Below are 15,835 nucleotides of genomic sequence, written 5' to 3' on the forward strand. Positions count from 1 at the left end.
TACAAAAAAAAATTCTAGTAAATGATTTTTACCAGCTCTACAGCTCAAATACACACAAGTTCTAAAAGAAAGATTAATGTTAGTGTATTATTATAAGATTCAAATTTCTGATTTGATTCTGAAAAAATTAACTTTTTGTTGTGGTTGCTTTTTTTTTTTTAGAAAATTAAAATTTTGCTTTTTAGAATTATACCGAATTTGCTTTTAAGAATTATACAGAATTTTACTTTGCTAAATAACATCTGTTTAGTAGAAACATACCTTTATAGATATTCACCATATGTGATTATTGAAAAAAGGGAAAGAGAAGTGAAAGACAGGATAAGAAGGAGTGTGGCATGTGTGGGTGTGCTCACGCGAGCTCACATAACTGCGTGTGTGTTTCTGCGTCTGAATGCGAGCACTCTTTTGTGCAGTCTGAATATTTCTCATCTCTCCTCTCTGGAGAGAGTGCTCTGTCATGGCCCTTAGTGGATAACAGACTGTTGTCGTGAATGGGCTGTATAGCCACTGCCTCTGCTTGTGTAGCAAACTACCTCATGGCCTTGTACTCTTACAACAGTCTACTTTTGTTCTAGTTCCTCTTCAGCCCATCCCTCCCCTGCACAGACGCAGTGCCCACACACTCTCTGTCCCTGAGAGCTTGAAAGAAAAAAAAAGTGCTTCTTTTGATGCACAAGTTTTAATTGTACCCAGAAACTCAAGTGTTCAAGTTTTATGCCAGTTCCGTGAATGAGTGTGCTGTCACTTATGTAAATACAGAGATTATGTAAATGTGGATGAGATCACACTGTAACTTTCAAGATGTTGGTATTATTTCGAAATAAAATACTGCAATTTGAAATAAGTCACGGACAACTTACAAACACTAACAAAAAACATCTCAGATATTCATTATACTCAAAAAACAGTGACATTTTTCAAAATATCTTGAAAGTCATACAAGTTTGAAACAACATGAGGGTATGGAAGCCCATTTCTGCCACATAAGAAAATACACATGCTTTGGTACATCATAATTATGAAATAAATAGTTGAACTTACTAAGTAATAATTATAAGATATAAATGTGCATCTATGACAACTTGAAATTATGACATTCTAAGTCAATTATGAGATAAAATTAAATGAAACTATGACACTAAATCAAAATTATGAGATTATGAGAAGTCGATTTGCTTGTCTTAATTGACTTTTTGTCATAACTGACTTTATATCTCATAAATTTTGACTTTTCTTAGTATGTCATAATTTAGATTTTTTTTGTATTATAGTTATTACTTATATGTCAAAATTTCAACTTGTAATAATTATTAAGTTTTATATCATTATGATTTACCAAAGTATGGTGGAAATGGGCTTCCATATGGGTGAAATGGTGAACTATCCATTTAATAATTAGTAAGTTTAGCATTACTGTACTTTTGAAACAGATGTGAGTGGTAAATCAAAGGATCTAGTCCTCCTTTCTAACATCCAGTTGGACCTTTAGGATCATGTGTTTTTATCATTTCTTTAGGATATTATGAATAAAATTTAGAATTTAAATAAAAAGTTTGCCTTTGAATTTGATCAATCAAACCCTCTGCTTCGTTGGTATAGTAACCGTTGCTTTGGGTTTTTTTATTTATTTATTTTTAAATAATTTTTCCCATTTGTGAAGTGATGGAAATAATAATTGATAATAATAAGAGTTATTATTAATCACTGAGTTCTGAGTACCTATAATAATTGACCATATTAATAATCATGGCTGCTGAAAATTCATCTTTGCCATCACAGGAATGAATTACATTCTAAAATATACTAAAATAAAAAAAAAGTTATTTTAAATACCTAAATAATAATAATTTATTATTTTTTTATTTCATTTTATTTAATTTTTTCAAATAAATTAAGCTTTTATCAGCATAAAAGAATCAAAAACTTTTTCCTTTTTTTTTAAATTATTCCAAACTTCTGACCGGTAGTGTGTAGATCTGAATTCATACATTTTACTGTTTCTTAGTATTTGCAGCATCTAATGATCATGCTAACCAGAGCATAATTTCACAATTCACGATTTTTATTTTCACAGAAGAAACGTTGGCGTAAACAATGGTTGCCCCGTGCAACAGATTATCTGTATCTGTAATCAAAGAGCGATGACATCTCGGCAAACGTCGTCGTCTGTTGATGACGTACGCGGGGTTTTCCGGGTGCGACGGCTTGAGATGAAGGCTAGCAGGCTAACCGAGAGTAACGTCTAAACACAGATACTACAGCGCTGTTGACTAACGTCAAGAGTCAGAGGGTGGGAAGCGAACATGAAGGGGGTAAACGATTCATTTTACAAGGGGTTTTTCGCCGTGTGAAGTCGCCGTGATCTACATAGATTGATATAGCTGAAAATAAAATGTCAACAACACGGCCCCTCCTCGGGATGAAGCGAATCACCGAGGTAACCTGCACAGAGCCGCCGGGAGGCAGGCAGTCCCCGACCGCCAGCAGAGCGCAGTCCGAGCCGCTCACCGTAGACGACTTCACGGTACACGAGGACAAGCAAGCAGAGCTCAGATGCAGCAAACCGAAGGTCGAACAGGTTTTCCAAGTGACATTCACCATTATTGGTCTCTTGGATCACACAGGAGCCCACGGAAGTAAGGCTTCCAGGCAGATCTGGCTCCAGCTGAAGGGGAAAAAGGAGGATGTGTCTAAAGCGAAGGTAAAAGAAAGTAAATTGTAAAAAAAAAAAAAAAGTTATCTTAAACAATGTTGTTGCTTGTTTTTTGACTGTCAGAACTTAAGGAAAATGTACGAACTTTAACCTAACTTAAGTTGCAACGTAATAGTTGGAGGAAGCTGATGTCAGAATGAACTCATTGTCTGACAGCAACATGTTTGTCTTTATTTGACATTTAAACAAAGGCCTGTGGTGAGCTGTAGACATGTTTGTGTCTCGCTGTCCTCACAAAAATTATTTGATCAATCTTTTATTTAGCCTACTATAATAATGTTAATTCTCAAACAACTTCAAAAAGGACTGATATTTAACATAATCATTTTCAGAACGAATACTGTACTTTTGGAGTTTTTTTCTTTTTGTTTTGTTTGTTTGTTCTGGTCAAGTTTGTCTTAAAAGAAATGGACAACCCGGAGTGGAGTGGAAGCCTGGAGATTACAGAGTGCTTTGAAACTCTGGTTCACTCACATATGTTGATCCAGACCAGTTTTAAGTCTTTACCTTTCTTTGGTGATACACAAAATATGATGCTTTAGCTTAATTGGAACTATGGGTTGAGAAGATAAACAGCAACAATGTGGCCAGTTTTTGTCTGATACATAAGGTAATTAATATTATTTACTTGTTTATAGTAGAAAAGTAATATCACACTCACAATCATAATGTTGTATTGAGCATCAGCATGGATGGCTGTGAATCACATGGCCAAATCCCAGCTGTGCTGATACTCAGTACAACAGTACAATTGTAAGTGATATTGCTTGAATAACCCATCACAATTCTGCTTTATTATGTAATTTGGGAATAACTGTCACCAAACCATATAGATCCATTATAGCCAATGTAAAAAGATTGTGTTTCGGTGGATTTCATAATGTCTCAGCAAACAGAAACACATTAGTAAGCTTTCACACACATTTATAGATGATCCAACACTGTACATTTTGACATAGATGTTTCCCGTTAAAGTGGTGTCGAAAAAATGAGTTACCAAGACAGCAAAAAAAGACGTGGTTTTTCACTGAACACGTGTGGTGTCATAGCCTAGTTCTGACATGCCATTGTTTGCAATTCTACTCCGATCTAATAAGGAAATTATAACCATCAGTGCCAGTAAACCTGGAATATCCTTATTGTTAAGCCATGAAACGGAAACCACTCAGTGGATGTGTTTCGCCACCACGTGCACTTCCTCTTTGTCAAAATATTTAGAATATTTCTAATATTTTTTCACAGGTATTAATATTATAACCACAAAACTAAAGCGTCAAGGAATTTTCTGTGAAATCACATTGACAGGCGAAAATCTCTTGTCTCCACATCTCAGTGACTTTTGAATATCTTTTGCCGTTTTAATTAAAATAACAGATAGGAGCTGGTATCTGCTTCTCATCCAAACTGTGTCATGAATTTTCTCATGAGTCTTTGACAGAGATCTGATTGCTTAGTCAGGAGAAGGCGGGAGGCCCCCAGTGTATTTCACTTTCGGTTTTAGTTACTACTCGGAGTAGTGGCTTTTAACCTGGTGTCATTACTGGTACTGTATATGAGTATTTCTTTTACCGTAACTTGCTCACGCAGATCAAAGAAATAAAAAGTTCATCAAAAATGTGGCAGAATGGTCCACCCCAAGGGGTTCCTGTGTTGTTGTTTCTTTTGAACTAGTAGGCTTACCCACTCACTCAAAGCCACTCACTCGTGTCTTTTAAGTTAGAGAAACTCCAAAGAAGCCCAGTTATCCACATTGTTTTTAACCAGATTATCTTTTTTTTAAATACAGTACTTTTAGGGCTGGACAATTTGGGAAAATAAGGTTATTCTGATAAAAAATTGTATATAAAAATGTATAATAGGTTCATTAATGGCATATTAATAATATTTTTAAGGCTATTCTTATACACAGTTTTGGAACATTGCGTAATGTAAAACATTGTAGCTCTGTGTCTATCTAGATTTGGGTGCGGCATCATGCTTGTTTACTTTGGTATGTATTCACACTTTCATCGATATGATAATGGGCATGTGGAATCTCCCTAGGAAGATGATGTAGCTCTTGGTCATTTGGTCCCTCGGGCCAAATCATATGTGCATTCTAGCTTAAAATAATCAAACCAGTTTGACTTGTTTTTCTTCTGATAATAATTATTCTAGAGTGGTATGCTTGTGTTGTCATGTCTCCCTGCTTCTTCAAGAAGTGAAATTTTCTATCTTTCGCAATGTATGTGTTGTAATCCAGTCCTGCTGTGATTGTTTTTCAGGAGTACGTGAAAGGCCTGTGTGACCCAGAGCTTCAGAAGGAAGAATGGTACCCGGTGGACATGCACTGCATTTTTGCTGGTGCTCGTGGACTCTTTTTAGACCGGCTGCTTAGAGACACAAGTGCAGAGGTCCAAGTACTGGAGCCGGGTCGTCTGAGGTTGAGCGGGTGTGCGGAGGCCGTCGTCATGGCTCAAAGTCGTGTTCAACAGTTTGTCGCCCTCTTTCAGGAGAAGAGAAGCTTGCCGGCTGACAGAGAGCCCTTGGTTAAGCGCACCTTTAAGAATTTTGTGGAGGACCGGGCTGATAAATATGCAATGGAGCTGCTTTTGCTCCCCAGTGCCCTCAAAGAGGAACTTTTGGGCTTGGCCCAAAGCCCCACACAGCCTATAGCTATCATAGACCTTGAGCAGGACCGCTCCCAGACTAGCACACCTGTAACAGATCTCTCCAACCGTATCCTGGACACCACTTTTGAGGATAAAACCGCAGGTCCTGGGACCACTCCTGATGTTATGCCTGGTCTAAACGGTCGGCCTTGCAACAAGCGTCGGTCCTCTGAAAGTGAGCAGAGGGACACAAAGAGGCAATACTCTTTGGAGAGGAGAGAAGAGGAGCAGTTGGAAGAGCGACAGCGAGAGCCAAGCCAAACTTGGACAATTACATCTGCAAAAGGGGCGCTAGCAGCTAGTGAATCGCCAAATGAAAGTGAGGCAGTGAGTCCTGAGACTAACTTGCGCTGTCTTGTTAACTTCTTCCGAACCATGGGCTACCAGCAGGAGGTGGTGGAGCGGGTGGTGCGTGAGACGGGGCAGACAGAGGACACGTTTTTACTTCTGGAACGAATTGTGGAAGAGACTCAGAAGAGCCAGGGAGCACAGCGCACTTCTCGCACGCCTGACCCATCCCCCTGTGCAAATGCCTCGTCCACCTCTACCTGTGTCAGGCTCAAAGAGAAAGAGCGGGCACAGATGAGAGCTCTCGCAGAGATCAAGTGCAAAGAAAACATTAGACCTCCTAGCACTAACGGCATAGGTCAGAAGAATCAGACAAGCAGTGTGCCACTAGCTTCTACCACTCTTAAAAGAAACAATGGTGCACAGACTGACGTGTGTGAAGTGATTATCATTGATGACGATGATAACGACTTCACAGAGATAGAGAGGAAGCCCCGAATGGCTACACCTGATTTGAAGTCAGAGTCCCGGTTTGACTACTTGCCCCGTGGTAGCTCTCAAACAATGGTTCCAGTGAGGATTGAGACTGTGACCAATCTCCGCAGCTCCTCTCAAGGCCCTCCTCTCCGGAGCACCGACACACGACCAGGATGCTCTTACCAGACGCTCCCTGGGAGGGCACCTTTACCTCGCTCTGAGGCACATAGCACCTCTAAACCAGCACCCCTCACCGGCATTTCTCGTTTCCAGCAGTCTCTGCGAACCCCCTACAAACTAGTCCTACAAAATGAACCGGGCTGCCCTGATCTGCGCCACATCATCATCGATGGGAGCAATGTGGCAATGGCGTAAGTCTCCATCAGATTTTATAGTTTTGGGGGCCAGTGACAGTTCATGAACATCAAAGAATTTTTTTAAAACCATAACCGTAGATTCGGTGTGCATTTATAGCTGGAATAAACTGCAGAACTTTTGCCCAGATTTTTGTTCCAATTTGCAGCGTAGATGAGTTAATGTTAGTCGCTGAAAGTCATAGGCAGTCTGCAGATTTTGAGTTGGAGTTGACACATTTCACAGAAAATTGCATAGTGTGACTTTTTTTTTAGCTTTAGACTATGATTCCATCTAGTTTGCGAATACCAGATGTTTAATATTTTAGTTTGTTGTGTTCAGAACAATTTAAGGGTCATTGCTGAAAGTAGTTGAAAAGTAGTGTGTGGTCCTCAAACATTTAGTTCATGATGCCCTAGTTTTTCTTGGTAAACATATCCAAAGTCAGCAAGTGTATGATGCCTGGTGTTTTAAAATCTATTCAGATTTTAGCTGTGTAGTGTATTCCATCCTTTACTCATCCTCATTATTTTTGGGGATTTTATTTAATTGACATTAGCTAGCAATAACAATTTACATAAAAACCCAATTTAAAGTCTTCAAAAGTCTCCCCACTCTGTCAGTTCCAAATTGTAATGGCAGCTTTGTCAATGAATAGTAAATATTTCTTTTTTAGTTCTTTTGTTGTGTAAAATAAAAGTGTGAGTACAACTCATTTACTATCATTCAATTTTATTATATATATTGACATTATAATGGGCATCAGCCACCCAGCTTTCTAGATTCCGGCCATTGAAAAGTTTTAGTTTAGTTGGTTGACAGCACAAGTTACTGTAAAACCCCCAAAGTTACCAAAAAGCACTATAAATGTAGCCTATTGAACATCATTTGAAAGCACAAAAGTTTTGTGTGAAGAACAGACTAAACTTTCTGTCAGAATCAACAAAATTTTGTCCCGTTCCTCACACAGTCTATCATATAGGTTGAAGACTTGAAGGGGGCTTGACAGATCCTTGTCACTGCTGCCTTCATTGTTTCAACATTTTGAACATTCTTCAGCATTTCTCTTGTGTTGCTTGGGAGAATGAAAATCATGATGATGAGTAAATGACCTATGCATTCAGTATTTGGAGTTCAGCATTTGAATAATGCTTGTACTATGAAACCATTGTAAAGGACAGGTGTGATTGATGCTTTTTTTGGAGACTGAGGGAGTGTGAAAATGTTGGTGGTGTTGAGTGTGTAAGTGCCCATAAAGGTTAAAGCAAGTCACTTCCAGTAAGCTCTGTGTGTGTATTTGAACTAGTATGCAAGTGTTTGTGTTTGAAAACCTAAAAGCAGGTGCAACCCCCTTTTTCCTTTCTTCATAACAGTCTTTCTCACCCACACCCCCCTTCCTCTCTCCCTCCCACGTAAAAGGCAACCTCTTTTGTGGGTCTCTCCCCTTGTCAGCCCCCTATTTTGCCCTTTAAGTGGCTTACCGGAGGTGACTGCACTTTTAGAAGTACTAGTATGGAAACTGAGGTGTTATACAGGGTTGAAGAGAAGAATATCTTTTTAGCCCCTACTAGTGATGTCTAATTGAGGAGAAAAAGGTATATTGTGGGATAAGGTGTCAGGTGGGATTTTTTTTATACCATAAGACCTTTACCTCAACAAAATACGTGGGCATATACTAGAAAGATCTGAAACTTATGGTGTGTCCCAATTCGCATACTATCCATCCTAAATAGTATTCGAAAATAGAATTAGTATGTCCCAAATCGTAGTATGTTTAAAAAAGTATGCCAAAGATTTCCGTATGGTCTACTACTTCCGATGCACACACTAACAGCTAATATTGCCCACAACACATTGCGCGGTGGACGGGGGATTCAATTAGAACTACAAACACGCATAAAAAGTGTTTAAAAAAAACTACAAACATTGTGGATATGCGCAACCAAAGGACAGGTAGAGAAAGGGATTTGAGTGATAAATAATCAATGTCTAACCTGATTAAAAAAAATTTAATTTAATGTTATCCACGTTATATTTATTCTGCAGCAACACTGTGAACGTTTATAATGATACATTTGGTCATTAAAATCGTTATGCAAACACATGAGCAGAGTTCTGGGCATGAAAGACCCGCGATGTGCCTCTTCATTTCTCTCCAATACAGTAGGAAATCAAATTAAACGAATTGTGGATGATGTTAACTGTGACAAGATGATTGACAGGGCAGTTTAAACCGTTACAGGATGCACGTAACTAAGCAACAGAGCGTCCCTTAAAGAAGCAGCTATGACTAAAGCCTGGAATACACTACACGACATTTAAAATCTGAACAGATTTTTAAAACACTAGGTATCATACACTTACCGACTTTGTAAATAGTGACAAAGGAAAACTGGGCGACTGAAGATCATACACTACCAGACTTTAAAGTTGTTCTGATCACAACAAACTCACGCAGAAACGTGCGCCTTGTTGCTAGGAGACGCATGACAAATGAAAACATACGTGTTCTAAAATCAGCTAAAAATATCAAACATGTTTGATATCCTCCGACTGGATGGAGTCAAAGTCTGAAGCTAAAAAAATCGAAGTCTGTGACCATCATACACTACACGATTTTCTGTGGAATCTGTCAGCTGTAATCTGCAGACTGGCTCCGACTTTCCTCAACTAGCATCAACTTGTTCAGACTGTAAAATCGGGGGAAAATTGGGGCAAAAATTGCATAGTGTATTCCAGGCTTAAGTAGTATGTCCCAAAGCGTGCCTACTATTCACAAAAAGAGTACATACTTTTAGGGCATAGTATAAATAGGCAAATTGGGATGCAGAAATAGTGTATTCTTGAGTTTTTAAGAATGCCCCCACTCAAATAATAGCAAGAAAAATAAAGGGGTATGTGTAATGCGAAGGTTGTCCTTAGACAAGAAACAAAGTCATTTGGAAAGTTAAGGACTGTTGCAGAACGCTCATACCTCAACTAATTATACCATATTATCCATGCAGAGCAGTGAACAGTCAGTCAGTCTATCACATGTTCAGCCAGTCTTGAAGGCAACAGCTCACACAGGGTTTCTCATGGCTAATTTGTATGCTTGCATGATATTTGAGATCTGAATCCTCAGGTGAAATCTTGTTGCCATAGCAGCCCAAATATGCAGTTACCAAGAAACGCTGCCATAGCAGATAGGAAGGATGTCAATATCTTGCAGTTGAAGATGAAAGTCAATGTGAAGGAGAGGTCAAAGTTCATAGTCTGAAACTGGTGCAGCGTATGTACAGTTGCTGATCCTGCTGTAATGATGTTGCTTTGGCCTGGCACGTATCCAGGATGTTACAGTTTCATTTCTCAGTTCACTTTTCTCAGGTAGTATTGTTTTGAAAAGAAAGGTTCCTCACACCGATCTACACTTTTTTTACACCAATCTTTTTTTCTGGCGTACTCCACGCACTTGTGCGACTTCTGACAACAGGACAAATGGATTTGATCATTTACATTGGCGCATCCAGTGTTGCGCACGGTTCGATGATGATTGTGCCCCGTGTAGTCACATGGTCAGTCTGTACTAACAGTCTACAGTCATTTTGGACAAAGGACTACCTTTACAGCTCAATTCTTGAAGTATCTTACCTGTCCTGTCAGTGCAAGATAATCAGGTCAGAGTCTACAGTCACTGGCTTCATGTGGTTGAGTTAGAGGTGAACCACATGGTTTTTTTATTTGGTGTTTTTTTTGTCAGAAATACAAGGGAGAAATGAAAGGTTTTTTTGCATATTTAGCCATTTACATTTCCAGACTGGGAAAGTTATCTGACTTTTTACGTCAGCGGTCGTAGATTTAGTAACACTTCCTGTTTGAAATAACTTTCTCTCATAGAGGGAACTTCCCTGTGACCCCTCTGTGGTTCAGTTTGTGTGTCTCTGTGTAGACCGGGGGGGGGATGTTGACGGCTGCACATCTGTATGCGTGTATCATTTTGTCTAAGCGTTCTGAGTGGATGGAGATGTGCGTCTATTTTTGCACCCTTTTGCGTCAGTTGTGTCTAATTGAGATTTGGTGAGGTAAAAGGAAGTAAACTGCTAACCACTGTTCTCAAATGCATTTACATATGTACTTATCTCTCTATCAGTGATCAGATGCATTGTGAAATTGAATGCAGAGCTGTTTCCTGATCAAGCAAATTGATATTCAGTAGGGAACTTTTGTCTTTGGTTATTTAATCAGGCCTCTAGGTGAATTTAGCATGTTTGAATATGAATGTATTGCACCACTTACACCTTTTACTGCATAAGGGAATATATTGTATACTGCCTATTATTTAAAGATTGTGAAAACAGAATGCATTGCTGTTTTTTTTTTTAAACATTTAACAGTGTTACACTGTTTCCAAATTACCTCACTACATTTCATTTTAAACTGGCATCCATTTATCATCTTAGTAATGTAGAATTTTAGATTTTTTATTCCAGTCCTGTCAAATATAAGTCTAGAATAAGATTAAAAAACAACTAGTGGTTTATGTATGGCTGCACATCCATAAGTGGAGAGTCAAGTGGAAACATTGTGTTGCATTGTGGGCTACAGTATCCCACTCAGTGCACTACACGTTGACAAAAGCAGCAGGTCCTCCAAACCTTTCTTATACACAAAATGGTCATACAGTGCACAACGTAGGTCTAGATACTGCTAAAATTGTATTAGTAGTTTGATAGTATGCTATTCCAATCTGGTTGTGACCTTTGACCTCCCTATTTGCTGTAACTAGGCATGGACTCCATCGAATCTTTTCTTGTCGTGGGATCGCCATCGCTGTAGAGGCCTTCTGGCGCAGAGGGCACAGAGAAATCACTGTCTTCGTTCCTCAGTGGAGACAGAAAAAGGACCCCAACATCACTGGTAGGAGCTCAGTTTCCTTCTGTCGTTAGATCAGTAATATAGATTTGGAGTCCAAATGTGATATATTACATGTATTGTTACAGAACAACACTTTCTGAATCAGCTGGAAAACCTGCGACTCCTATCTTTCACCCCGTCTAGAGAAGTGTGTGGACAGAGAATTTCCTCCCATGATGACAGGTACAAGATCCAGCTGCTAAAAGAGTCATCTAGAATTTTTTCTGTTCCTCAACGCATTACTAGACAAAATAGTATTTAGCTTGTGGCTTGGTGTATTGATTTTCAATGATGTTTCTGGAAATCACACAAATGTACTCTGTGTATAAAAGATGTCTATGCACAAAATAGAGATGGGACATCGAAAAGTGCCATTTCCCATGCACACATCAGAGGTTGCAAAAAAGAAATTTTATGTAAAATTATGCACACTGCATATTGTCTTTTGTATCGGCACAGACATATTTACAGTGTGTGTCATCTATTTATTATCTGGATGCCAATATGGAAATAATATGCAGATGAGGTCATGCATAATAAAAGCAGGTGGTGTGTTTATGGTTATTTCAAGAGCAAGTGGGTAGAATTGTAAAATCTGAGAACGTTGAGGATGAAATCTGCACTGTTTTATACATGCCCTAGGTTTTTGTCTATGTCTTGCTTGATCTGTGACCTTCTTCACAGGTTCCTGCTTCATCTGGCTGAGAAGACAGGAGGGGTCATTGTCACCAATGACAACCTGAGGGACTTTGTGAGCCAGTCAGAAGCGTGGAGAAGGATTATTCAGGAGAGGTAAGAAGAACAAGATGTCCAGAAGACCAGCAATAATTTTTTTTCTAATGTTAATAACACAATACCATTCCATAGTTTGGGGTCAGTAAGAAAGAAAGTAATACTTTTATTTAGCAGGGACATATTAAACTGATCTAAACTGACAGAGAAGACATTTAAAATTTTACAAAAGTATATACTACATTACCAGTCAGAAGTTTTTGAACAGTAAGATTTGTAATGTTTTTTAAAGAATTCTCTTCTGCTCACCAAGCCTGCATTTATGTGATCCAAAATGCAGCAAAAGCAAAATATTTTTACTATTTAAAATAACTTGCATTCTATTTGAATATATTTTAAAATGTAATTTATTCCTGTGATCAAAGCTACATTTTCAGCATCATTACTTCTTCATTGTCACATGATCCTTCAGAAATCATTCTGATATGCTAATTTGCTGTTCGAGAGAAACATTTTTTATTAGGGATGCTCCGATCGATCGGCCGGATATCGGTATCGGCCGATAATCACATTTTATGACTCGATCGGTACTCATACAATTGGCCGATCTCACGTACCGATCGCAATTTGATGACAATACGTGAGGATGTACATGATGCGTGGGGACATAAATGATTTGGCTCCGCAGTCATGTCATTGCCGGTGTGAAAATGTTTTGAGAAACAATGAAAAATTTGTTATTTGTCGTGTATGTTTTGCATGATGATTGAATGAATATAGCAGATTCAGTGACGTCAGAGCTGATCATCACTGCACACGTTCCACGGGAACTGGAGCTGATCGCGACTGCAGTCAGTGCTTGTGTTTATACCAACCACAGCGCGGCACGTTTTTGAAGCGGGTCTCCGTGCTGCTTGGCTAGAAATAGTCTTTTATGAGTTGTCACAGCATGGAGGACGGAACAAAACCTCGTCGGAGCCGTAAGGGGTAACGGTAACATAATACATTGATCGTGGGCTGCTTTTAAATGAACATTTATTTATAAAACCAAAATATCTTCTTTGGCCATATTAACCCACTCAATAGCATTAACACAGGCTTTACTCCTTTCAGACTTTTATATGGAATGTCACGGTTTCTGTCATTGCAACTTCACGATCAGGCAAAAACACACAAATTAAATCGTCTGCCGGATGAAAAATGTATTTTAAAAAATGAATTAATATTTGCATCATTTATGATTTATTACATCCACCCGCGATCCACCTGCAAATAATCATTTTTTAATTTCTTGTTTTTATTGTTGTGATTATTATTATTTTTAATGACTATTATGTAAAGCACTACGAATTACCACCATGTATAAAATGTGCTATATAAATAAACTTGCCTTGCCTTGAAATAAAAAGCTTTTGTAAGATTATACACTATACCATTCAAAAGCTTGGAATCAGTATCATTTTTTTTCTTTTGAATGTTCTTTGAATCCACAGTTTCTAATGGTAGAATGATTTCTGAAGGATCACGTTGCATACAAGACTGGAGTAATGATGTTGAAAATTCAGAGATATAACTTACATTTTAAAAATATAAAATGGTTCTTTTAAACTGTAATAATATTTCACAATTTTGAGGTTTTAAATATTTTTTGATGAAGTAAATGCAGCCTTTGGAGCATAAGAGAATTCTTTCTAAAACAATAAACTGACACCAAATATTTAAACGGTAGTGTGTTTTGTGTGCTCAGCATTTGTTCAGATTTAGAGCTCACTGTATGGATTTTTCAGACTCTTACAGTTCACCTTTGTAGAAGATCACTTTATGATCCCAGATGACCCACTTGGAAAGAATGGACCTCACCTAGACGAGTTTCTATTTAAAGACTGTCGGTGAGTTCAAAATTACACATTTTTGCTTAAAATAATACCCAGCAGTGGTATTATCCTAGTCTCATCTGTTACTCTAAGCAGAAGAAAGCTGTCCCCTCATAACTTTTCTGTCCTCTCACAGAGGTAGTCCCATAATGGCCCCACCGAGGACAGATATTCGGGCAACCCCGTCAGTATACGCCTCGGCAGCACAGTCCACAGCACATCCCTCTTCCCCTTCCCACTGGCCACATTCCGGACCTCCAGACTGGCACCTTCCTCGACCGTCCCCTTCTCCACCTCCACAGCGGTCGCCCTCAGAAACCACAGAGCTCAAAAGGAAGTTGTACGACATCTTTCCTGACCAAAAGCAGCGTATCGACCGTATCCTCAGCGACAACCCATATATGAGGGACCTGAATGCTCTGTCTGGCCTGTTGCTGGGCTGACACACTTTTACACCCAAAATTGCAGTTTCCACTCTCTTGTGCATGGAGGTCACAGGGCTTTTTGTATTATTGAAGAATGCCATGATGGAAAAGCGCTGCTACGAGCTTTTGTTTGTTCAAGGGACTTTGTTCAAGCATTTATTTGTTCCGTCAGCTAATTTAGATTATGATATCCGGGGCCCTCCAATCGACTGCAAGCACAAAAACCTAAGTTATAAATTGTTTAAGTGCTTTAAATATACGAGAATGTACAGTCCAAATGGCATATATTTGATGTAAATATTTGTGAAGAATAATCTTCCTTTCCTGTAAGTTATCCATTCAGAAATCTTTATTCTAAAAGGTGTTCCAGCTACACAGTTGTTCTGAACTGGCTTTGTTTTAATTACTGCTGAAGGACAGTTTTGATTTGCAGTTTTTGAAATGATTGTGCTTTCTGTAATTTCGGTTTTTGTAAATATTGACATTATTGAGCCAAATGAGTACTGGTTTCCAGTCACTCAAAGTGCCCTACTGAAGTGCCCTATCATCTGCTTGCAGGATAAAATTGCTCATTTCCTGTTCACTAATTTTAGTTCCCGTTAACTTTGCTGATGGTGACAAAATGGTATGCTGTTTCTAGGAATCCCTGGAGACCCCCGTATCACCCAAGAGACTGTGAAACAGTTAGATAGTTAAAAAAGTTTCCAGATTACTCAGTGACTTGGCACGTCCCTTCTTCTGCCCTATTGTGCAAGTCACCTTCTTTTAATAGCAAACAGGAAACCAGAGGAAACCGTCATTGATGAAACCTTTGTCCCAGTTACGACCATCAGAGGGTGCTGTGGGACTGCTAACCCTTTTACCAACCTCATGTAATGGAGGACATGAACAAAATGCAATGCATAGTTGAAATTCATTGTTTTCTGTTAGAACATCTTATTGCCACCAAAGTGAATTTTCACTGTTATTGTTACTGCATCAGCCTTTCCCTGTCTCTGAAATATGTGTAGCGTTGGACATTGTGAATTGGTATTCAATTTTGGGAATGAAAATGCATAGGCGTTAAACCCACGGAAGCGTCACAGACTCGGCAGGCACTGTGGGTATCTCACAGTATGGCTGCTGAAAACCTTTTGCTTTTTCTGGAAGGCAGTGTTAATAAAGGCCAATTATGTGTTTATCAGGACTTCTGTGGTCTGTGCTTGTTTTTAGGTCTCATTCTGACCCATCAAACAAAGTTAGCATAAACCTGCAGGTCATAAAAAGGTCTTTAAAAGGCCTTTTCACCTAATCGGAGCCGAAAGCCTTACATTTATAAAGTCATGGAATTAAATGTGGCTAAAAATAAATATCTTCCTCTGTGTTTTTGTCTGGTTTTCTAGTACAGCATCCATAAATCAAAATACATTTACTTTAGAAGCAAAG

At 38.8% G+C, this 15,835-nt stretch overlaps 1 protein-coding gene across 1 annotated transcript; it reads left to right on the top strand.

Moving 5' to 3' along the window:
• Positions 1 to 2,145: 2,145 nt before the first annotated feature.
• On the top strand, positions 2,146 to 15,596 carry n4bp1 (nedd4 binding protein 1). Its single transcript, XM_058751916.1, has 7 exons — positions 2,146 to 2,704; positions 4,981 to 6,503; positions 11,252 to 11,382; positions 11,466 to 11,562; positions 12,064 to 12,171; positions 13,899 to 14,000; positions 14,122 to 15,596. Exons 1-7 carry the CDS (start codon positions 2,396 to 2,398, stop codon positions 14,426 to 14,428), a joined length of 2,577 nt encoding a protein of 858 aa, XP_058607899.1. The 5' UTR covers positions 2,146 to 2,395; the 3' UTR covers positions 14,429 to 15,596.
• The last annotated feature ends 239 nt before the right edge of the window (positions 15,597 to 15,835 follow it).

This window comes from Onychostoma macrolepis, chromosome 18, assembly GCF_012432095.1.
Source record: "Onychostoma macrolepis isolate SWU-2019 chromosome 18, ASM1243209v1, whole genome shotgun sequence".
Classification (NCBI taxonomy): domain Eukaryota; kingdom Metazoa; phylum Chordata; class Actinopteri; order Cypriniformes; family Cyprinidae; genus Onychostoma; species Onychostoma macrolepis.